Source organism: Phaenicophaeus curvirostris, chromosome 4 (genome assembly GCF_032191515.1).
Source record: "Phaenicophaeus curvirostris isolate KB17595 chromosome 4, BPBGC_Pcur_1.0, whole genome shotgun sequence".
Taxonomy (NCBI): domain Eukaryota; kingdom Metazoa; phylum Chordata; class Aves; order Cuculiformes; family Cuculidae; genus Phaenicophaeus; species Phaenicophaeus curvirostris.
Window position 1 is genome coordinate 22,952,272 of NC_091395.1, and position 25,424 is coordinate 22,977,695.

At 40.6% G+C, this 25,424-nt stretch overlaps 2 protein-coding genes across 3 annotated transcripts in view; both read right to left on the bottom strand.

Annotated features, from left to right (window-relative positions):
- Positions 1-25,424, bottom strand: part of MCUB (mitochondrial calcium uniporter dominant negative subunit beta) — a 54,631-nt gene that overhangs the window by 3,323 nt on the left and 25,884 nt on the right. For both annotated transcript variants that reach the window (XM_069855515.1, XM_069855516.1), the window contains exons 2-5: positions 8,136-8,211; positions 7,707-7,877; positions 841-945; positions 473-633 (exon numbers count right to left, since the gene is read on the bottom strand). In XM_069855515.1, the coding sequence (XP_069711616.1) occupies positions 473-633; positions 841-945; positions 7,707-7,877; positions 8,136-8,211 (513 nt within the window). The remainder of the gene's footprint in view (positions 1-472; positions 634-840; positions 946-7,706; positions 7,878-8,135; positions 8,212-25,424) is intronic.
- The window catches only part of SEC24B (SEC24 homolog B, COPII coat complex component), a 103,414-nt gene continuing 83,785 nt past the window's right edge, over positions 5,796-25,424 (bottom strand). The window contains exon 23 of the mRNA XM_069855514.1: positions 5,796-5,805. The gene's annotated coding sequence lies outside the window, so the exon portion shown is untranslated. The remainder of the gene's footprint in view (positions 5,806-25,424) is intronic.

Below are 25,424 nucleotides of genomic sequence, written 5' to 3' on the forward strand. Positions count from 1 at the left end.
CCATGCTGGGTCAGCTTAGCCTGCCCTAGAACAATGTTCATATCTTCCTTTCTTGGATTATGGCAACCATTAGTCCAAAAGGTCTGCCTCATTGCCTTGCTGATACAGAAAATCCTAGCCTAAGCCACAGATTATTTCTACCTCGCTTCTGCTTTTTCTGTAATGGCTATTCAGAGCTCATACATCAGCAGGTGACTAAGTGGACTTTCAATCCCAATACTAGCCATGCTGAAGCTTGTTCATGACAATTGTCTCCAGGTGTTGTGATTTCTACCCAGAACATCTGCATAACAGGAATGAAAAGAACTGAAAATAATTTGAGTTACATTTGAATAGACACTCATTTGCGTAATGAACAAAATAGACAGATCGTGGTCACTCATGCTGATATTTTTATCTATCACAGGACTTACTGTTGATGAAAAGAAATGCTTTTGAGTTTAAAAAAAAAAAATTAACCCCACTTTCCAACCTGTTCAAGAGGCAGCAGCTCTTCTTTCAGACAGTCCAGTTTCTGTAGCAATTCTCTCTCTTTCCTGATCTGGTGATCTTCTAAATGTAGAGCCACAAACAGTCTGTGAACCAAGGATTTGATATCTTCCACTTCAGTAGCATGCTCACTACTCAGTTTATCTGAAAAGAAAATGTCTTATAAAACATTTCAAGAACCCACCTTTCTTCATTCTTTCCCCACCTCCAACCCCCCCAAACAGGACCATCCAATGGTGAAAAAAAAAGAAGATAAATTCCTTTAACCAGACAGGTTCCAGTTTTCTGAGACTTCCCATGATTTTCACTAGATGAAATGAAAGAATCAAGGTTATTAAGCATCATTCTTACCTTTTACAGGCGGTGACACACTGTATGCCTTGTTGTTGATAACCAGTTTAAAGTCATTCATCAATAAAACCTCCATCAAGGTTGCATCAGAGACCTTGTTACCATCTGCAGAAGAAAGATTTAAGTTTTATATCACTTATCATAAAGAATCTTAAATATTAGCTGATATCCCATTGAAAAAGCATTAGAGCTCTTTATTAACAATGTTCGGAAGGGAATGGTACTTACAGTAACTCTGGTAACTGATACTAAACAGTAAGGAGGGACACCAACACAGAGTGTGTGCCTGAGTGCTTTCTCTAGTCATTGGACTTGTCACTTCTATGACCAGACTTGCATTTGCTTGTGCTATGATTATGACTAGAACCGACACACTGGGAAGGCCAGGGCAGAAGATAAGTCTTGCATAGAACGGCAACAAATTGCCACATAAAGTTCTGCATTTTTGTTTTTCTATCCTCACACAGAATGAAGAGTTTGGGGAAATTAATAGACTTTCAAAGACCTTATCCTCAGTTAAATATATATGTCTTCCTTTAAACCTCTTCTAGTCAAAAGGAGCAATTCTCATTAGTAGTGGTGTTCAGATTTTTATTAATGGTACTTGAAATCACTCTGTTTCAATATCAGTTGTGACTGGGAGTTGACAGCTAGACTGCCCAGTACAAGGCAGAGCAGGAGCCACAGAGGCTGAAAAGCTCTGGAGTACTCATTTCTACTTCTCTTTTTCATGCAACGATTTACTTGAATACCAACCCATCAGCAACACAGTAAACAGGCTAAGAAAAATCAATCATATCTACTTTCAATGACTTAAAATCAGGGACAAGGGGCAACCGTGACATTCAATCAGGAAAGCTGGTTGTTGAAGATTTTATCCTGATTTTATATTTGTTGCTTCTTTCCATCCCCTCTTTACCATTTTTCTTTGTCAAAGGCCCTTTTACCCAAAAGGCAGTATTTGTGTCTGCCTAGGACTTAGAAAAGATTGCCACCAGTAGATGGACCACAACTTCAATATATGAAAAGACTCTCATCTAACAGTACAGACACACTGCAGACTTTCCCAGAGCATGCTTAACACAGCAGATCTTGCAAGATTAGCACTTTGGGAATACATCTGATTTCTTGAACATGAAAGCCAGCTGCATCCAAATAAGAAATTGAACTCTTCTTATTTTACATTCAATACACAAAGGTAGATGTAATCTAAAACCTCTGCTGAAATTTAAAAGATCTGTTTTGTCATAGGATCATAGATAGGTTTGGGTTGGAGGGACCTTAAAGTCCATCCAGTTCCAAACCCCCTACCATGGGCAGGGACACCTCCCACTAGATCAGGTTGCTCACAGCCTCATCCAACCTGGCCTTCAATACCTCCAGGGATGGAGTATCTACTACCTCTTTAGGCAACCTGTGCCAGTGTCTCATCACCTTCACAGAAAAAAAATTGTATCTAATATCGAAACTAAATCTTCCCTCTTTCAGCTTAAAACTGTTATCCCTTGCCCTATCACTGCCTGCCCTTTTAAAAAGTCCCCCTCCAGCTATCTTGTAGGCCCCTTTCAGGCACTAGAAGACTTTTATAACATCTTCCTGGAGCCCTTCTTCTCCAGGATCAACAAGCCAAACTCTCTCAGCCTGCCCTCATATGGGAGGTGCTCCAGCCCTCTCATCATCTTTGTGGCCCTTCTCTGGACTCAATCCAACAGTACTGCGGGCTCCAGAGCTGAATGCGGTACTTCAGATGGGGTCTCATGAAAGTGGAGCAGAAGGGGAGAATAACCTCCCTTGACCTGCTGGTCACACGTCTCTGCATGCAGCCCAGGAAATGGTTGGCTTTTTGGGCTGCAAGAACACATTGCTAGGTCATGCTTAGCTTCTCATCAGCCAGCATTCCTAAGCCCTTCTCCTCAGAGCTGCTCTCAATTCATTCTCTGCCCAGCCTGTATTTGTGCTTCAGACTGCCCCCATGCAGGTGCAGAACCTTGCACTCTGCCTTGTAGAACTTTGTGAGGTTCACATGGGCCCACCTCTCAAGCCTGCTCCAGCCTGTCTGGCTACCATCCCTTCCATCCAGCATGTTGACTGTGCCACACAGCTTGGTGGTGTTGGCAAAATGCTGAATGTGCACTCAATCCTGCTGTCCATGTTGCTGACAAAGATGCTAAGTAGCGCTGGTCCCAATACCAACCCCTGAAGAATGCTGCTTGTCATTGGTCTCCACTTGGATATCAAGCCCTTGACCATAACTCTTTGACTGCGACCATCCAGCCAATTCCTTCTCCAGTGGGTGCTCCATTCATCAGATCCCTTTCTCTCCAGTTTAGAGACAAGGATGTTATGTGGGACAGTGTCAAATGCTTTGCACAAGTCCAGGTAGATGATGTTAGTTCCCTTCTCCACCAATGCTCTAACTCTGTCATAGAAGACCATCAAATTTCTCAGTCACAATTTGTCCTTAGCAAAGTCATGTTGGTTGTCACCAATCAACTCCTTATTTTCCATGGGCCTTAGGAGAGTTTCCAGGAGGATCTGTTCCATGATCTTGCTGGGCACAGAGGCCACTAGACTGGCCTCTAGTTCCCTGGATTTTCCTTTTTTCCCTTTTTGAAAATGGAGGTTATGTTTCCACTTTTGCAGTCAGTGTGGACTTCACCAGACTGCCACAACTTCTCAAACATCATGGATAGCAGCTTAGGAATTTCATCTGCCAATTCCCTCAGAACCCATGGATGAATCTCATCAGGTCCTATGGACTTGTGCACTTTCAGATTCCTTAGATAATCTCAAACCTTATCTCTTTCTGTGGGTGGTTCTTCATTCTCCCAGTCCCTGCCTTTGCCTTATGTGACTTCGGCAACATGGCTTGAGCCCTTACCAGTGAAGAGTGAGGCAAAAAAGTCACTGAGTACCTCAGCCTTGTCCATACTTCAGGTAACAAAAACCAGTCCCTCAGAGGGTTCAGATGGTCCAAGAACCATGAAGCCACACACCATTGCTGCTAGAAACATCACTGTGGTATGGAGGGTTCAAAAGCCACAAAGCAGCTGCTCCACAGCAGCTATTTGACCTGGTTTTCCCCTGCCAAGGGGTAGGTGGAAAACAGCATCTCCTCTTACTGCCAAGATGAATAATGATAAGGCTACAAAATATGAAGATTTTTGTATGTAAATATTTGTCACACTGCTACTGCCCCAGCTCCTCCATCTATCTGACATGTGCCCACTAAGAAAGGCACCAGAGATAACCCCACACCTACAATTTTTTATTCACTTACACACCAGCTGGCTCCCTGACCCCACTCTGTGCGGGTAGCAAGGCAAACCTGGAAGCCTACCACTTTCAGTCCAAAATCTGAAATTTTAATGTGTCCATCCACTCATTTCTCTCTCCTTTTTTTTTTTTTCACAGTATAATAGAACATCAAAGCTCATTTGCATGTAAATTATTAAAGAGACATTATAAAGTGACATTTAAGCAAAAAATGCTTTTCAAAAGAAGTGCCAGACAGGCTCTTTGTTCTGGATGTGATACAACACTGATTTATTAACCTGTCCAACCTCTCATTAACTGAAAAGCAAAAATGTCTCAGGGAAGGGTGGTGTTTTATTTCAGAAAATACCCCACAGGCTTTCAGCAACAGGCTACTTCCCTTACTGTACCTAAGCACAAGTAGTCAAATGTGGTCCAAAGGCCATTTTTTTATCTACAGAAGTTTTGCAGGACCAAAATCGAATCCACAGAAAATGAAAGTGATTCATCATGCACAGCACAAATGCTTTCAGTTAAGCTTGGGTTTCATTTAATGGCTAAATGACACAGAAGAAGTGTCTGCACTAAATCAAGGCTTCATAATTTTTCTTTAATAATAAATGTTTAAATTAAACTCTCAGTACTTGACCAATAGTTTCAGTTTACAGTATCAGTTTCCTCATAAATTAAACATCTAAGCTGTTGTCTAACATTACAACCCCCAGCACTGGAAAAATACAGAGCAGAGAACTCTTTTACAGTCACGGTTTTAATCAAAGCTGACAATGTTTCTCTTTCAAAGGAGGAGGAGGCTGGTGTGGTGTCAAACAGATGAGATGAGGTGAAAATGGCCCAAATTCCTTTCCACTTTGGAACCTGCTGCCCTTTCATGCAAAAAAATGGCAGACTTATAGGTTTCTTACAGAAATTATCTTATGCTTCACAAATGACAGATATCTGCACTGAAGCAGAATGCATAGTTAGTTCGTGCTGACATACCACAGAAGAATGGGATTCAGCAGTGCATCACAAATAACTCTGTCAGGGATGTCTCCCCACAGATAACAGTACTCAGAAGTTAACTGTTTGCTGGCACATGTTTTTTACTAGCCCTGCCTCCCCCAGTAAGAAATCCTTTTTAGTGAAAACTTCGATGTTAATGCAAAAGTAAGCTGTTGACGATGACCATTTGTTATGTGGCTTCTAAAGATACAACAGCCTCATATAAAATTATATCTTTTCAAGATAATTTTCTACCTTACCTGCCTAGCAAACATAGCACTAAAACAAACCAAACAAAAACCGAAATCAACTGCTTCAAACTTCCTGTGTATGCAAAGCTCATATGCACCCAGTTATGAGCCTTTGGACCAACCTTCCTTAACCTCATCCTCTCCTCTTTTATGTGTTACCTGATTGAAAAGAAATCATTCTACAGGGATTTGGCTTCCTTCCCCTTCCTTCTCTCTCTCCCACTCTTCATCTCTCTCTTTCTCTCCTTTTTAGGGTTTAGGAAAGGCAGGTCCTGCTTGACTAATGTCACCTCCTTCTACAACAAGGTGACCCACTTAATGGATGAGGGAAAAGCTGTGGTTATTGTCTACCTAGACTTTAGTAAAACCTTTAACACTGTTTCCCACAGCATTCTCCTGGAGAAACTGGCTGCTCAAGGCTTGGATGGATGCTCTCTTCACTGGATAAAAAAACTCTCTGGATAGCCAGGCCCAAATTCTTGCGGTGACTGGAGTTCAACTAGTTGGTGCCCAGTCACAAGTGGCATTCCCCAGGATTCAGTCTTGGGACTTAATCTCCTCATCAGTGTTCTGGACAAGTGGACAGAGGACAAAGGAGTAGAGTGCACCCTTAGTGAGCTTGCTGATGACACCAAATTGGGCACATGTGTTGATCTGCTCAAGGGTAGGAAAGCTCTGCAGAGGGATCTGGACAGACTGGATCAGTGGGCTGAGACCAGCTATGTGAGATTCAGCAATGCCAAGTGCCAGGTCCTGCACTTGGGTCACAACCAGCTCGTGCAGCACTACAGGCTTGGGGAAGAGTAGCAAGAAAGCTGACTGGCAGTAAAGGATCTAGAGGTGTTGGTCAATAGCTGGTTGAATATGAGCCAGCCTTGTGCCCAGGTGGCCGAGAAGGCCAAAAGCATCCTGTAGTCTATCAGAAATAATGCAGCTAGCAGGACTAGGGAAGTGATTGAGCCCCTGAAGTCAGCACTGGTGAGGCCGCACCTTGGGTACTGTGATCACTTTTGGGCCTCTCATTGCTAGAAAGACATTGAGACACTGGAGTACCCCCAGAGAAGAGTAAAAAATTTGGTGAAGGGTCTGCAGCACAAGTCTTATGAGGGGCAGCTGAGGGAACTGGGATTGTTTAGCCAGAAGAAAATGAGGTTGAGGGAAGACCTTAGTTGCTCTGTAGAACTACCTGAAAGGAGATTGCAGTAAGGTGGTGTTGGTCTCTTCTCCCAAGCAACAAATGATAGACAAGAGGAAATGGCCTCAAGTTGTGCTGCGGAGGTTTAGATTGGATATTACGAAAAATTACTTCATCAAAAAAGGGTTGTTAAGCATTGGAACAGGCTGCCCAGTGAAGTGGTTGAGTCACCAGTCCTGGAGGTATTTAAAAGATGTGTAGATGTGGCGCTTAGGGACAGGGTTTAGTGGTGAACTTGGCAGTGCTAGGTTAACAGTTGGACTCAATGATCTTAAAAGTCTTTTCCAACCTAAATGATTCTATGATTCCAGGGGTGTGAGAGGGGAAGGGAAGAAATAGATGTGCTTAGTTGGCCAAACTGAAGTACCTATTCTGCCAGATTCAGACAAGAAAGTTACATTTCAGTTCTACTTTTAAGACTGAGTATTTCTCTTGGACCAAGACAAGCAGACCAGGCAGACCAAACAGACATAACACATTAAAACAGTGAGCAGAGCTTGAGAAAATTTCCTGAAGACTTGGGACAATGGCATAACCAGTATTCTGCAAGGAGGAAAGACCATATGAATGCTACCATATCAGCGTAGCTTCTTCTTTACAACCCAAGGGCCCTGAAGTACTGTATTCCAGCTGATGAATGAAACCTCCCAAGAGTCTCAGAAAAACTGCCCATTGCACGTGTTATCTGGTTGGTTAGCTCTTAGTAAGCTTTCCATGCAAGTTCAAGTTTGTAGTGAGGTAAAAGGATTCTTCCAGGTCTAGGTAACACTGAACAACTGGCAGACATCACATTTAAGAGCCCAACTGGTTGTATTTAAGAATGATCTTGAAGGAAAGAAAGAGATATCAAGGAAATCAAACCAAAGGAACTTATTAAAAGACAACATTAAAAACAAAAGCTAACTGAAAAAGATAATAGAGGACAATACTGGGATACAGGGAAGGCTACAGTAGTATGTCCAGTTTTGCATTTTTAATCAGCCTTTCCAAGAGGACTAAGATATAAAATCTGAAATGCAAATAGACCTCAGAGCATTCAAGAACTACCTTAACAGCAACAATGCTAAGCATGATGGAGAACTGAACTCACGCTTCAGAAGAGAAGTACAGTCCCTTTGAAAAGGAGTGTATTCATTTTGAGCAATGGCAGAAATGTAAGATACCTGTGGCAAGGGCTTCTGCTCTCTCAATTCCTCTGTCTTCTCTCTGCACATCCTGCAGGAATGCCCCTACGGTGGTCACCATTGGCTTGACAGTGAACTGACAGCGTTCACTTCTTGTGGGTAGCGTCAGAGTTATCACAGGAAGACCATGTCTGTAATTAATAGTTACTTCTGGGGGAAGGGAAAAGAAAACTAAGTGAAAAAAGTCATGTTGTAAGTTGCAGCTGATTTTAAAAGTTGTTTTTAAAACAAAAAATGAATGAAGAAAACCGCACAAAGCATTCTAGATTTCTTTAATGAGTACAGCACTTCTATTCCTCGAATATATATATAACATGCAACTAACATCATCTCACACTATTCCCATAAAATAAACAAAAAACTTGCTGGCATTGATAAGAAGGGGGGAAGTCTGCCAGGCAAGCTTACCGTCAGATGGCACCAGCAAGCTGTAGGGTGCTCCTCCTTGGCCCCTCCAAGCTCCAGCATGCCTCCACAGCCACACCTGCAGCACAGACACAGGGAGCTTGCTTTAGAAAGATTACGTTGCAAGAATTATCTGCTCAAAGGCAGAACCCAGCTGGTCACAGTGATCTGCTTCTGTGTGATCTTACAACAGAGCTGTCCTTCTGAAGAAAAACCCCTTGCTTACCAATTTCAACTTAAAAGACAGAACCACCCTTATGTAGAAAGCATAAATGTTGCCAAGGGTATTAAGGTATTGCCCATAGTTTACCTTTTTGTCTAGCATGGTATAAATAAGTCAAGGAAAAAGGGAAAGGGAAAGGAAAGAAAGGAGAAAAAAATGCATGGTTTGTGAAGTGCTTTATGCAACTCTTACAATAAGTCCTCTTCTCTACCCTAAAAAACAGCTGCTTGAAAAATCCCTGCATTGTTGTGCCTGATGGCAGAAGCATTCTGCAGCAGTTCAGAGTCTGCAGAGTAACTTAAAAACGAGTGCATAGTTTCAGTGAAGACTTTTACTGATTAATCATACACAGAATGGCACTCTTCATAATCTTAAATAAAATAAAAGCCAATGCAGACTGAGGTTACTCCCCTTAGCCCTGTAATTACACATTATATACCAGAAGTTAACTACTGACATTCATGGTGTTAAAAGATAACAACAATGCAGCTTGCCAAAGTATGGAAGATATTTTGTGGTTTTTTTTTCAATCTGTTTGGCTGTTTCAACTCCAGCTGAGATGCAATTGCAACTAACTGCACCACTAGCCTCTGGTACCACATCAAAGGAGGTGCGCCCAGATACAATGAGTATCCCCCGTGCCCTGAGACAGTGCTGAAAGCAGGTGTTGTGAACCTGCATGGACACATTTCCAAGCCTGTCCCATCCAGGGACATTGGTGAGAACCATTAAGATTCTTCAACACAGCCATGTCAAAATCGAGAAGACAAACTGTTCTGATTAGATCCATGTACTTATAGCAGTCAAGCCACGCTGTGGAAGATACACTGACACAAAAGTAGACTGCTTCTATGGCTACACCCCCTCCAAAGAGAGGAACCATTTTACTGCAGTGACTCCCCAAAAGTAGGCATTACTGCTATAAATAAAGTGTAATGGGTAGGAGCAGGAAAGGAAATCACATCCCTGACTAAGCTGGTTACAAAAATTGTGTGTGGGCTGAACCAAGGCGTGGGGTTTGAAATACGATAGCTAAGGGAAGGAAAAAAACCGATGTAGGGAGAGATGACAAGTACTAATTCTCCCTCTGGTGAGCTTTATAGCTCATCTTTGTGAAGTCAGTGACATTTCATAGTCTATAAACTAATCTTTGACTAGGCAGGAAAGGAAGGCTACAAATCCATGAGGCCTCTGTCCACTCAATATGTCAAGCACTGCTCACCATGTTCACATGATTTATTTGTTTTTAAAGAATCACAAACTTGACTGTCTGGATAGAAATATCCTGTTAGGTTAAATAAAGAATTTACCCATAGAACCATAGAATAACCAGGTTGGAAGAGACCCACCAGATCATCGAGTCCAACCACTCCTATCAAACACTAAACCATGCCCCTTAGCACCTCGTCCACCCGTGCCTTAAACACCTCCAGGGAAGGTGACTCAACCACCTCCCTGGGCAGCCTGTTCCAGTGCCCAATGACCCCTTCTGTGAAAATTTTTTTCCTAATGTCCAGCCTAAATCTCCCCTGGCGGAGCTTGAGGCCATTCCCTCTTGTTCATAAAAATAAATCTGTGTGTTTCAGAGATGCTGACATTCCTAGAGCTTTCTAGCACGTTTCAGAATTTAAATAAAATAAAAGGAATCACACTGGGAGATTTCCAACACTGGGAAACTTGTGTTTTGTAATCTTCAGGCAAAGGCACCCAGAAAAATAGACTACAAGTTAAAAAGTGGAATACCTTAAACAAAAGAGTGCTGTCAAAAAAAAAAAAAAAGAAAAAATAGTAGACAGTAGGAGCTCAGGAATGCCAAATGGCCACCCAGAGCTAAGACACATGCAGCAACTTGTTTGTTCATGAGACACTCAGCCCAGCCTACTAGTTCTCACCCTGTCTACAAGGGGCACTTAAAACCCATTTAGAAATATACAGTACAGAGACAATATTCAACATGTGATCTGTTTATCCACAAAAGACCTTGAAACACACCAATTAGAACAGTCCACAATAATACTCTACAGCCTTGAATCTAACAATTGTGTTACTTGTTTCTTCTGAGGGATATATTCAAGGAACTATTTGTTTATAGACGTCTGATATGTAACTTTCTAATTAATATTTAGATACCTATCCTCCAACCCATCTCAGGCAATGAACTGCTCTGTGCTTGTATTGGAAGGTTCCTTCATTTACTTATTTTTTTTTTTTAATCATAGAATTGTTTGAGTTGGCAAAGACTGGAAAGATCATCTAGTTCCAATCCCCCTGCCATGGTCACAGATTTTGCTTACAAAATCAAGTTGTTCAAATTCCTATTTTGTTGTATTTGAGTATTGACTTTGCTTATGGATGAACCAATGCACTCAACAACTATTAATATATTAAAATATTTAGATATATTGAAAATATTAAGTTAAAATATTTATTATTTTAAATCCCATTTATTGAAATAAGATCTTTAAGCTATTTGATTCTATTATTCTTTAGACTTTGACATTTACCATTCCTGATCCACAAAGAATCTCTATGTATTGTAGCTTTTTTTTTCCTTTTTGTTTGTCAACACAGCCTACACATTAAAATCACCTGCAAAGAATATGTGAAGTATAAGAAACGCAAAAGCCACTGAGCCACAGAGTTCCAAATCATGAACTCTTTCTATACAAGCTCTATGTTGATTAACTGGGAAACACAAAGGGCTGAGTTAACTTTCTCCCTATGTTTCCAGAGTTAAATCTTCACTTTCAGTGAAGTTATTAAACCATTAACATGCCCTAAGCCAAATCACTGTGCCCCTTTTGAGGGCTTGAAATTAACTGGAAACCACTGCAGATAAAACTTGAAATTAATTGGCAACCACTGCAGACAAAAAGAAGACTTAACTATAAGACCAAACTGATGAGGCTGCCCTCACAGTAACATCAGTGAGAGCTGGAAGAGAAGGAATATCTCCTGAATTAAGTGCATCATGATTTTAACTCTGAGATACTGTAAGGAGGACAGCATACTACCAACTGCTTTATATCCCAGTACACATATCTCTCTGCTAATTCATCTAACCACACAAAGGCTAAAGAAAGCTATTCTACATCTTCCTGCAAATTAAACGCACACATAGCAGGACATATGCCTAAAACATCTCTAATGAAATCACAACTATGTTCTGGAATCAGGCCAAAGACTTGTGAACAGCATTTAGCTGTGAAACACCATGTCTCCCTCAGCTATGTGAGTTCTAATCCAAAGGGACGAGACTAACCCTGTAGCTCAAGGACCAAGAGTGGGAGGATAGACAAAGAGATGGTTACAGAATATGTTCTAACCTGTCACAGTGAGCTGAGGCTCAACTTGATCACTTCACTCAGTATGAGTGGATGCATGCTCAAATACATACATTTTCTTACTCTTGGTCAGAAAATACCAGCATGCAAGAGTGTACAGCAAGTTAACATCAAGTTTCAAATGAAACTGGAGAAATTCATGATAGAAACTTTTCATTATTTCCTTGTGGTGGAGAGATCTCAAAGACCACGTTAGTGCTCAAAGGAACCCTTTTTTCTTGGTAGAAGATGTGCAAGCAAAAATGACAGAGATTCTCAACAGCCTTTCAGAAAATGATCTGTGGGATTGGTTTAAACATTGGCAGCATCGTAGGCAGCTGTGTGTCAACTAAGAAGGGAACTATTTTGAAGGTGACCATAGCAGATTTTCTTAATTTGTTAAATAAAAAGAGTTACAGGCACAGTCTCGGGGGTTTTTGGTGGGTTTTTTTTGTGCCAGACCTAGTATTTGCTTCCTCACACAAAACACCTAGAAGCAGGTGTGAGCCATGGAGACCTAGATCTCTTCGATCAGTTCAAGGCATGGACTCTGGGCGAGAAAACTCATGAGAATTTAAGGTACAGAGTGTTAACTGTGATAAAAATAATCCAATATATTCTCTTAAAAAATACTGGTTGGTGCAAACCAGAAAAACATACATCAAGTTTAAAGAAGTTCTTCTTCTCTTAATGTAACACCGCCCTCTAATAGCAGTGAAGTTACCACTGTTAAAGTCAGATGGGAAATTTCAACCATCTGGTTTACAGCACAGCTTTAGGGACTAATGTAGCAGCATAACTGAGCTGGAAAACTAAGCAGTCAGACATGGGAGGTGGGACACATAGGAAGAGCAATAATGCATTTTTCACTTTTCAGAGTGGCAAACCACTGAACCTACCTACATTGCATTTTCCAGGGTTAGCTCTACCAAATAAGCAATTCTCTTACCATGTTGAACAACTGTTGCCACAAACTTAAGTTCCGATTTATGTGCGACCAGTTATGTGTAAGACATTGGTATCCTCATCAGTATATGAGGTGGCATGAAAGACCCCGATCTTCCTCAGCACTACATATGCAAAGATTCCTCACCAGGAACCATTAACTTCTGATCCATGGAAAATTGTAACGCTGGTGGAAAGGGAGAGAGAGCACGAAGTAGAAGTATTTTTCTCACAAAAAAGAGACCTTGAAAAAGGAATTGTAAAAAAAAAAAGCTGTCATTAGGAGATTTTCTGAGAGCATAGAATTATGATCTTTGACGCACAGTTGATTCATTTCATTTCGACTTGCCATACCAAAATGTTGTAAAGTATCTGAATCAAATCACAGCCAGCTAACAATCATATATTTTAAACTGGTTTGGCTTTGCTTATATAAATCTCAGAAGATTTGGGGAACAGTAAAAATAATGTAATGCTCCTTCAATATTCAAGTCCCCATTCATTTGTATTTATTTGTGGAAAGCTTTTCATTACAACTGAAAGACAGAGTCAGCTCAACTCCAGCTGTGCTCTTCTTGAAATGCCATGCAATAAAACAACTCAAGTATTATATTCTTCTAGTGTTAGATGTTGTCAATAATGCCTCAAGTCAAACTCATAAGCAGCCTTCACAAAAAAATCACCGACACAAACTGTTTGTACGAATGCTATGGTCCAGAATGTTTTCATTTCCTTCTCTCTAAGGCAAAGATAAGAATCTGAAATAAAAAAAAGCACAATAACAAAACACACTACTCCACTAATCGGAAGCTTTTTACACATATTTTAATAACACTGCAGCAAAACACACTCTAATTAAAATATAACTTGCAGTGTGCTTTTCAACAGTAAATGCTGTTTTTTCCCTCAGTGGGAGAGGAGAGCTCAGTTATCTCCTGGAGTCCTCATCCAAAACCTGGTGCAGCTCCCTTCACATGGCTACTGAAGAAAAACTGGAGAAGGGAACAGAAAGGAGAAAAATCATGGGCGGGGGGGAACTAATAGCTGCAGGGCCTAAAAATGAAGTTTGGGGCCTCTCTTTCTGTCACTAGATGAGCCAACATCCCCGGTCGATGCATCATTCTCCCCGTGTGCTGATTGTGCCTGTGAAGGAGAGGGCAAGTCACCTCTCTAGATGCTACTTGCTTGCCTGGAGCAGGAGGAAAATGAGGGCAGGCGTAGCCATTGTTTGGTGAGGGCACATACTATAAACAGCTATTTATATTTGCTATATTGACTTACATGTTTTGTTTTCTCTCTCTAATAAACGCACCTAGAATTCCTCTGCATATGAATGAGGTCAGCTCCTGTCTGATTCTCCAAGAGAAACAAACGAACAAATTCATTAATTATGGAGTAACAACCTGCAATTTCAGAATTAAATATCTACAGACATTTCAGAAAGTTTAAAACCAAGGAAAAAGAGGAAAAAAAGCAGGTGCCATCAGGGTCTAGTAAGTCTGCAGATCTTGAATAATCAAGATTACCAAAAATTAATCAGTATTCAGACCAAGCTTACAATAACTACACATAAGGCATTTCCCTTTTTAAAATGAGTCACCAAGGGCATTTTGGACACATCTGCTGTTAGAATTCTGTGCTATTTTTATAAGCACTCCTACATGAGTAGGAAAATAAAGATATCGGGAACCCTCACAATCATCTTCCAAATGCCCACTTGAGCTAAAGAAACACCTCTCATTAGATTTTCAGTAATTTCTCTTTGCTTACAATAAAAATTTAGATAATCATCCAACCGTCTCAATACAAACAAGGCACATCGCTTAGATTTAGCAACCAGCTTAAAGTAAACAAAAAAAATCCCAACAACAGACACATCACTTATTCTGCCTTGATATCTCTATACCTAGTAACAGTTCCAGTTTCAGACAGTGAAGATACTTCTGACATTGGGGAGCATTCAGGACATATTTTCTCTCCTAAAAAAAAAAAAACAAACCAAAAAAACCCCCCAGATTTTTCAATTTCCCAAGGCACAACTTTCCTGTCTCAATAAGGACCGTGCAGTGAACGCTTTCCAGCTGCTCCAAAAGGCACTACACGAAGTGCATTGCCTTGCCCTCCTTTATCCAAAAGCATGATTTCAGTAACAGTGACTCCTCACCGCAAAGAAGCAACTGCAGAAAGTGCTGAGGAGATGAAAACTACAGAAACTAGCTGACATCTGCCTGCAGAATCTTCTGGGCACTACGTGGAAGGTACAAATAATCCTCATTTTTCAAAGCAAGCAGGCTTCCAAGCAGGCCTAAGGACAGGCCCCAAACCCAAGTCAGTTATGCAGACCAAGTGCATTGTTAGGAGAAATATCAAGAATTAAGTCTTAGCGTTTTATCAAACCTTCTTCTTCCCTTGCTACAAAGAGCAGCAGGTCTAAAATATCCAAGTCTGAGGTTTTATAGTACTGGAAATCTCACAGCTTTACCCAGTTTCACTGACATCTGAAAGTTGCTGTTCCCCCCAACCTACTTTATTTCCAGAACAGAAGATGAGATGCAACACTAGAAGGAAATTCACAAATCAAAAATGTAAGACTTCAAGAGGGAAGGATTATGGAATGAAAATGTATTTGTGCTTTAGCAAAAGCAAAAGCAAGCCTACACTCAAGAGCTGTGCCATCTCTTACCCAACACCAGTCTTGGTCAAAAGATTAATTTGCCAACACAGACAGGATTTTTGACTTGTTCGAAAGAACAAATCTTTGCTCTTGTGCCATGCTTTCTTGGACAGGCATCCTGACCTGGGAAATGTTCCAAAATTTTACTTTAAGGGTAACTAGAGTGACTTTGCTTTCAAAAATGAGTTTATAGAATATCTTATTAGAAAAGAAAATAGGCTTGCTTCATCTTTTCCTACAAATGTTTTAGAAAGAACATATCTTAATGCACACAGCTGCTTTTGTATCTCTTTCAAAAAAATCCACTCAAATGCATCTCCGGGAATAACACTGATTCTTCAAATTGTCAGCCGAGAAAAAGCTTTTTAAAATTTCAGCTGAAATGAGATAGGAAAATGATGATGCAACTCAGGAAACAGAACTGCTTGCCAACATTTTTATTTAGAATGGACACATCTATTTACAATATAAAGAATTCTACCCTCAACCCCCACTTCCCCCCCCCCAGTTTTTATATATCTACAAGGATGCACTTCGGTTAATTTTTATGAGTATTGTTTTCCCAGGTTTTGCTTTACTCAGCTGTGAAGATTTCAAATGCCTTAAGGCATTTTGAGATTGGCTAATAAAAGCAGTGCTTGGGAAATTTTATTAACTCAGGGCTTAGATTAGTAGTGGATAGATGCATGCAAGAAGGTCAGTCAGAATGACCAGCAGTGGAGAAATCCAGCAACGTCTCTCACCTGGCTTTTCAGTTAGTTTTTTAGCAGGTAACATGCTGCAGATTCACTCCATCAAACAGACCTTGGAAAGGGAACCAGCTGCACAGCGGCTAAAACATGCCAGGCAGGGAAAGCTGGCTGTTCTCCACAGCATCCACTCCTGTTCCTACTTAGCCACCCCTCCCACAAATCATTTCCATCTCTTCTCCATTGAATCCATTTCTCACCTTGTCCCCTCTCAGACCTCCCTAGGGTCAGATCACAAGCCATAAGGAACTCCAACACCCTGCAAAAAATCAAAGCACTATTGTTGTGTAGTAGCAGCAATGTTTTGCTATCTCTTGAAGGCCATTTGCCCACAGCTAGTATTTTCTTCTACTCAAATACCAACATCCCAAAAGCAGAGCATTTCTTGGCAATGGAAAAGATCCTCCTAGAAACTATGTGAAAGCATATGAATGATAGGGAGGTGATTCAAGACAAGTCTCATGAACTTAACCGCTTTCCATGATGGAGTCACCACCTCAGTGGACACAGAAAAAAACAACAGAAGTGATCAATCTGGACTTCTATAAAGCCTTTAGTACTGTCCCCCACAACATCCTTCTCTCTAAACTGGAGAGATATGGATTTGATGGTTGGACTGTTTGGTGGATAAGGAATTGGTTGGATGGTCACATTCAGGGAGTAATGGTCAACTGCTCGATGTCCATACGGAGATCCATGACAACTGGTGCTCCTGAGTGGTCAGTACGGGGACAAAGGCTGTTTAATATTTTCACTGATGATACAGATAGTGAGATCGAGTGCACCCTCAGTAAGTTTGCAGATGACACCAAGCTGAGTGGTGCAGTTGCTACACCAGAAGGATGGGACGTCATCCAGAGGGACCTGGACAAGCAGAAGAAGTGGGCCTGTGTGAATCTCATTCGGTTCAATGAGGCCAAGTGCTAGGTCCTGCATCTGGGTCAGGGCAATCTCCAGTTTCAATATACAATGGGGTATGATGTGACAGAAAGCAGCCCTATGGAGAAGGACTTGGGGGTGCTAACGGATGAGAAACTCGACATGACTCAGCACTGTGCACTGGCAGCCCAGAGGGGCAACCGTATCCTGGGCTGCATCAAAAGAAGTATGGGCAGCAGGTTGAGGGAGGTGATTCCTCCCTTTTACTCCACTCTTGTTAGACCCCACCTGGAATATCGTGTCCAGTTCTTGAATCCTCAACAAAAGGATTTGGAACTGTTGGAATGGGACTAGAGGAGGGCCACAAAGATGATCAGAGGGCTGGAGCACCTCTGCTACAGCAGGCTGAGAGTGCTGGTGTTGTTCAGAAGAGAAGGTTCTGAGGAGGCCTTATAGCAACCATCCAGTACCTGAAGGGGGTCTGCAAGAAAGCTGTGGAGGGACTTTTTACAAGGGCATGGAGTGATACTGTGAGGGGGGGATGGCTTTAAATTGGAAAGGGGAAGATTCAGATTAGACATTAGGAAGAAATGCTTCACAATGTGGGTGATGAGGCACAGGTGCAGGTTTCCCAGGGAAGCTGTGGCTGCCCCATCCCTGGAGGTGTTCAAGGCCAGGTTGGATGGGCCTTGAGCAGCCTAGTTTGGTGGGAGGTGTCCCTGCCCATCGCAGAGGGGTTGGAACAGGATGACCTTTAAGATCCCTTCCAACCCAACCCAACCCATTCTATGATTCCATGATCAAATCTAAGGCAACAGAGGACAGTAATAGAGAGAAGGTACTTAGTTTTACATCTGTGTCTCATTTAGTCCCAGTATGATTTAGGGAAAATCTAGCTGCATGTATTTGAATGTTGTGCACTGTTAGAAAGGTTTCTCCTTTTTCTCCTGCCACTATATATCAAAAAATGATTTGACTACATAATTAAACATAGCAGACCATTAAAAAAAAAACCAAAAACTTTTTATAAGAATCTCCATGTCTATGTTCCTTTGTTTTTTTTTCATTGCTTGGGTTTGTTTGTTTGTTTGTTTGTTTTAGGAATCAGTGTTTTGCACAAGCAGCCATAAACAGGTATTTTTCTAAAGGATTGCTTAAAAAAAAGGAACAGAAGAACCGACAGATCAGATCAAATCAAAAGCACTTCTGCGTTAGTAGTTGTTATGTATGTACAATGATTTATATGGCTTACAATAGATAGTTACAGAGTAATTCCCAAGGGATACTTAGTAGTTAGTTTGTAGTAGTTTGTTTGTTTGTTTGTTTTAGGAATCAGTGTTTTGCACAAGCAGCCGTAAACAGGTATTTTTCTAAAGGATTGCTTAAAAAAAAGGAACAGAAGAACCGACAGATCAGATCAAATCAAAAGCACTTCTGCGTTAGCAGTTGTTATGTATGTACAATGATTTATATGGCTTACTATAGATAGTTACAGAGTAATTCCCAAGGGATACTTAGTAGTTAGTTTATATTTCAGCTTTATGTGCAGTTACACTCCTGTGGATGCTCAAATTACTTGCAGGGAGTGCAAAATATATTTTTTAGCCTTGTTAGAAAGTAACCAAAGAAAACAAAGCCATAAACAGGCAAGAAAACAGAATAGGCTAATCCCTTCTCTTTCCACAGCTTCTGATGAAAAATATAAAAAATAAAATAAAATCTAAGGCAGATCCTATAAGAACATCCATAGTCAGTGAACAACAGCGACCTTAAGATCACAATTCAGTAGAAACTATAACAGCTTTTGTCAGCAGCTATAAAGCTGCCATTTAATAGATCCTGGCAGCAGGAAAATGTGAAATAAATTTTAACAACATCCGACAAAAGCAAAGAAAGTAAACATTTCTATGCAACAAGATCAAAGGGGCCACTACAAACGTATCAATACCAGCGTGTTTAAGAGCTTCCAGCCTTTACTCACACTTCACAGAAGTTGCAACAAGCTGGGTTTAGCAACACTGTGGTAGCAACAACAACACTTTACTTGAGAAGACAACTCTCTTTCAAAGTTTCTTATCAGAGGTCTACCTAAATATTAACCACGAAACTCATATGAGTAGGCAAGCTTAAAACCATCTACTTGTCTTCTTGGAAAACAGCTTTCCTGGGAGAAGTAGCTTCAACAATATTCCTGCTAAGAGAGTAGGCATAGCAGAGACTCCTAGAAAAACCAAGCACTGTTCTGGCAAGAAACAAAACACAGCCATGCTGTTGAGTGTGCAGAGGCCTCGTTAACCCAAGAGCTCAGCAAAGGTTCTGATGAGCATGTCCTGGGATTTTAAGATTTTTGTCTAAGGACCGATCACTCTCAAATACTTGTGCACAGTGGTCTCAAACATCGTTATCATACCCAAAGAGACACAGCAAAGTGTTGCTAGATGTCAAGAAAAACCTACTTTTTGCTTTATTTTCTGTTTTTCTTTTGGAAGTTTATCTTCTCCCATTGCTTTTCAAGAAACTCTTCTAATCTAAAAACAACAAATGGCTGTGGCTTTGCTGATGCTGCCTACTTCCATGTTTCAGCTGCTGACACAAGTGTTTTATAAACATATCTTAGCTGAAATAGTGACTCAGAGAACTCATTTGCAGCACTCCTTATCAAATCCAGCATAGTCTGATTTCCACTGTCTTCCTATAGGAGTATAAAGCATACAGACAGTAATTATACTGGTAATCAACAACCAATACTGGCTGTGATACACTGAGGTATCACTCTGTCCTTCAGTCTTCATTTTGTACAAGCCTGTAATTTATACTTTCCCATAGGGCCGGCAAAGTAATTAGAAAAAATAAAGATTTCCTGTAGAGGCTTCTAATGACTTTTTCTAAAGCTTGTTATCATGAGGAAAGCAATGAAAACCAGTACAAGAAGATGAAAGGCTCAGTATGCCCTGGATGGTCTGGCACCTGTGTTCCGATGCACTCACTGTGCCTCACAGGGGTTGGCAAATCTGCATCTTAGCTGCTCACTTTTCACCACAAAGTCTTTGAACTCCAGCCAATTAGGAGCTGTTCTATTTCCCCCTCCTTCATTAATTCATGTCGGACATGTATTTGAAAGACTAATGCAACAAATAGGATGAGAGCCTGCATTCTCTAAACGCAGGGTTTACTGCGTCTTTTCAGGCAACCCTTTTAATGCTAATGCAAACAAGAATTTAATGCTATGCAGAACAAGCACCCAATACCCAAAAGCTGCTGCTTCTCAAGCCCATAGTATCATCAATATATATTGGATTTAGTCATCTGGTCCTCCAACACAAGCAGATCACAGTGATTACAAGGCAGAGCCTCTTACCCAGCTCCATACTTTGGGAAACATTTAAATGAAGCTGCCACCAATGCATCAGACTTCTGCGGACAGCAGAATTTCTAGCCTGCAACACTAACAAAAGTCTGGTTTATGCTAGCAAGTTTTCTCTAAGGTATCTCCAACAAATTCTCTCACTTTGTTAATTAATCGAGTTAAGTTTGCAGTTAAAAGCCCCATTTTGTTCTAATGTGCTCCTAATTGAATGGAAGCATAGCATTCAGGGAAAGCACTACAAGAAGAAAACTCTAACATAAGTGAAGTAAGTCTGCAGACTGCTCTGTGTCAGGTTGCTACGTTTATAGCCTGTAGTCCAGAACAAACCACAACACTGAACTAGAAATTGAATGGTCTGTGGTCATTCTATTCACTCCACTCACAATGTGAACCCAAATTTGTACAGGAATTCTATGTAAAGTAAAATTTCAATTTATTGTAATTATTAGAGGTTTGACATACTGATCATTAACGCTTTACTACTTAGAGCAAGCAGTGGAGCATATAAACTTCTCACATTCAATGGACCTGGAAATTGTTTAGTTCTTATTCTTGGAATTTTAACACAGGATCACTGGAAAATTAAAGTTACTCCTTCCCTTTGTGATGTGAATGTGCATATGCAAAGTTGCATCCAATTTTTCCTCATGACAGCAAAGAAATTCACTCTTAAAACACTAAAATAGAGGGGCAATCTACAGTTTTGATACACCAACTAAACAATTTACTGGGAAGCTGTAAATTGTAAGGTGGAAATCATATATAAAATTAAATTAAAAATTACACTTAGCCTTTAAAAAAATATGGATCCTGTTCCTCCTTTTTTTGAATGTTGATCCGAAGGAAGATGTAGGGTACAAGTTACATCAGCAGCTGCAAAAACTCCACACACTTTTGAGTTGCCAAGTGAGCTAATATTCTCCAAGTGAAGTTTTCTCAGTTTATCAGGAGCAATTGAAAGCCTTATTAACTCTGGCAACAGAAGAGGGGAAACCCCCCATCATTAACATCCCACTTCAGGTTAGGACTATGATGCAGAGTTATGGATAATCTGCATTTTTCTTCTGCTTTGGAAGTGTGTTTTCCTATAGAAACAAGACACACATTTGTGCTATATGTCTGTCTACCAAAGTCAGCATTCACTATGATTTAAGACTATTTAACTACACAGGTACCAGCCACTGACAGTCAGAAACAGTAAACAAGCGCTCAAAGATCCAACAGCCTACATTCCCTCTACTAGGGTACATAAAACAGCATATTAGAGGTGTTAATTTTAAATTAAATATGATTACAGAGAGGTTCCTCAAAACTGACATCTAACATCTGCTTATTCTCAGCAGGAAGCTTCCTGCTCTGAACCACCAAAACAACACAGAGGAATAATGCCATGAAGGAGCAAGTACGAGCAGTTCCACTTAAGCATATTTACACATTACCATTTTAACAACAACTAATTTGTATTCAGAATAGTTTTAACATGTTGTTTTGTGCATATGACCAAAAGCATCCCAAATCAATAAAAAAAATAATTCCTGCCTATTTATCTCTAGCAATGTGGAAAGACTGTTACCTTTCATAAAGGTTATCAGTAGCTTTACCTCCAGAATGAGCACTGGAGCACTGCAAATATTGCTGTTCAGAGACTGTGGTCACTCACAAAGCCTGAATGCTGATAAAGTAAGAGCACTGTGAGCACTGTATTTAAACACACGTTATTTAGTGCCTCTTTCTTGGAGCAATTCAGTTATAACAAAGATGTCCTCAGAAACATGGAAATTATGTGCAGTCCCCTTTGAGGTCGCTGCTTTATAGGAAAATGGCTTTATAAACTGCTAAACGCACATGCAGGTATTTCCTCTTCATCTTTGACGCACTTCTCAGTCATTTTCCTGCAGTCCTATGGCAAGCTCTTCCCAGCCCAATCTGCCCTTGGCTAGGGACAGCACAGACTGTTCCTGGAATCTATTACAGGAGCATAACTTTCTTATCTCCCTAAAAGTACCAATTTTAACACCCATAAAAGTGAAAGAACCACACTGATGTATTCTCTGACATTTTACAATGCAGCAATTTTCTTCCTGCTGGCAATGTAAGCAGGTCACCTGGAAGTTAGACAAGGTGGTATTTCTGGTTCCGACTCACAGGGCAGACTTGGCAAAGTCAATCCTACCCAAGTTTTGAAATAGGGCACCAACCTCAAGGTGTTTCATGCTTCAGGTGTTTAAGCCTAGCATCAGGCACCTAAAAGTTACCACAGACTTCAACCTCACTCACAGCTGCCTTCCAACTAAGCACCCCAAATCCATGTGGATAAAATGTTGGGTTATTCAGTCTCTAAACTTCAGCTTTACACTGGAAATAAAGCTGTAAGACTTTCAGCAGATCATGAAGCCAACCATAACTCACTGTAACCTATAACACTAGAGGTTAATGCACATCCATTTCTACATGCAAATGGTACATTCCAGGAAGTTTTCTTAGTGCTGGCTGTCAAAGAAGACAAACTCCCTGAATTCTTGCTCTATTTAGCTCTGTATATAATTGATACAGAGTATTTTCATATATCACTGTTTATTGGACCTTTCTATTGGTAACTGCATCATATGGGAATAAGAAGAGTAAGAGTCTTTGGAGCTTTTTGTTTGGTTTGCTTTGCTGTTGGGGTTTGAGTTTGTTTTTCGGAGATATTAAGCAGGGCATGGATCAGTGAGATCGGTCCTATCTATCTGATGTGCTACATGATACAGCACAGCAATTGCTATAGTTCAGCCTAAGGTGAAACACATTTTTTCAGAAAACATCTTTGCCTTGATTTAATAGATGGATGTTGTAGATTCTCTGTAAATCAGAGATGACAATAATAAACCAACATAGTAAAAATTCCCCAGGCACTATGTTCCTATTTCATGGATTGAGTGAGTTAACCTCCACAGAGTTTAACCTGCTTAAATTAACAGCTGTCGAGCATCAGAAATGTCTCTCTTTTCTAAGTACCCATAGACTACGTACAGAAGGGGGAGTGAGAGTCTGGGAAGCAACCCTGCAGAAAGGGATCTGGGGGTTCTGGTTGACGACAAGTTGAACATAAGCCAACAGGAGAAGCAGGCACTGATCTCTTCTCTCTGGCGTCCAATGATAGGCCCTGAAGGAATGGCAGGAAGGTGTGCCAGGAGTGGTTTAGACTGGATATTAGGAAAAGGTTCTTCACCCAGAGGTGAACAACAGGTTCCCCAGGGAAGTAGCAGTGGTGCCAAGCCTGACAATATTCAAGAAGCACCTGGACAACACCCTCAGACACATGGTGTGTGTGTTGGGGTTGTCCTATGCAGGTACAGGAGTTGGACTCGATGATCCTTGTGGGTCCCTTCCAACTCAGGACATTGTATGATTCTATAAGCTACTTAGATTAAAAGTTTTTCTTTTTTGTTGTTGTAGAATATTTTTACTCTCTGGAAACAATTCCTGCAACTTCTTTAAGGGAATTCAAACTTTACAGTTTTCCAGAATTAGAATTCCAGACCCACTGAAGTTATATGGGAGAATAATGCTCCTACCTCATGGTTCCCCCATCATACTCATCTGTCCAAAAATCTTTTTACTACAGCCTCAAAATGAGATTCAAATCCAGCTACCACAACCTCCACTCCCCTTTCAGAATGGCTGCTTTACAGGATAGTCTGTCATTTACATTCTTTGTTTCCAGATGCAGCACCTTGTTTTTGATGTCACCACTGGGTGAAAGTGAGATACCTGAGGTAAAGTTTCCAATGCCTTCCAGCTTACTGAACAACTCTGGACATGTTACTGCATCTCAGTTTCTCATATTTTGAAGTAGGGATATCATAAAATAGAAACGATGACATCTAACTCAATTTCTACTAGTCTTTACATGTTATAGGGGAGAAAAAGAATCAGTCTCAGCAGGCACCCAGAGTTCCCCACCACCAATCTCTTCATTAATCAGCCAAGCAACTGGTAAACCATATTGTGTGGGAATTCTGTACATTTTACCAGTAGTTTTATTTTGCTCTAGATGCTTATAATTATCAAACAGGAGCATATAAGACCGCTTACACAGCCACCCCAAAAATGGTGGCATCATTGCATCCAGAGTTCATTTTGTCCTCTCACTTTATTGACATCTTATTTATGAATTAAAGGACAAGTACATCTTAGTAGGTATTACTAATCGGTGTGGTGGCAGATCAGTTAGGTCTTACTGGTTCCCACCTCTGGTGTGTCAAACTTTACAAGTTAAAACAGATTATTGCACCTTTAACAGTGCCAGAGAGACTCCTTGTACAAAAAGGAGAAAGATAAGTTTTCAAGTTCATTTTATAAGGAGAATTGGCTTCAAGATTATAAATTAAATATGAAGTGCAATAGAAACACAGCAAAAGGTTTCATACAGCACAAGCATAATCAGTGCGTAGGGATCTCTGCCATCAGAAGAAACTGCCTATTTTTTCTCCTCAGGGCCAAGCTAGCCCCCCATCTCACACCTCTGTTACGTTATGTGTGATTACCTATTTCTTTACAAAACTGCATGCCAGCCAGAGCCCCAGTTTTGTCAAATGGTGATCAGCTGAATTCCTTTCCTTTCTATTTTGAAATGCCAAGCTGTCAGCCACAGGCAATGTCCAGGGAATCAGTAAAAAGTCTCTAGTATCATGATTTTAAAAAATTGCTCACTTTTGTTTCATAATTAATGTCCAACAGGTAAGAGCAGAGCATTCACATGTAGGTGAAACAGTTATAAGTTTCTAAGAAAACCACTTACTCTCTTTAAGGGACTGAAGAGAGACTTTTTTTTTTTTTTTCTCCTAACGAACACAAGGTAACATCACAAGTTAAGTATTATCTTATAAGTTTAAAGAAACAAGAAATACTTACTAGCTAGACTCTCATATAACTGGCATATGTAAGTGATAGGTCACTCTGTAGAGACCTATACTCCTATTTCTCCCTAGTGTCTCTGCCCCTTGCTTCTCTCATCTTTATGGTTTTCACTTGAAGCTACAGAAAAGAAGAACAGCATGGGAAGAGCATACACGGAAATTAAAACTACTGCAATGAAACAAGAAAAGCAGTCAACAACTATTTTTGAGGGGGACGCTGCATAGTGGCAG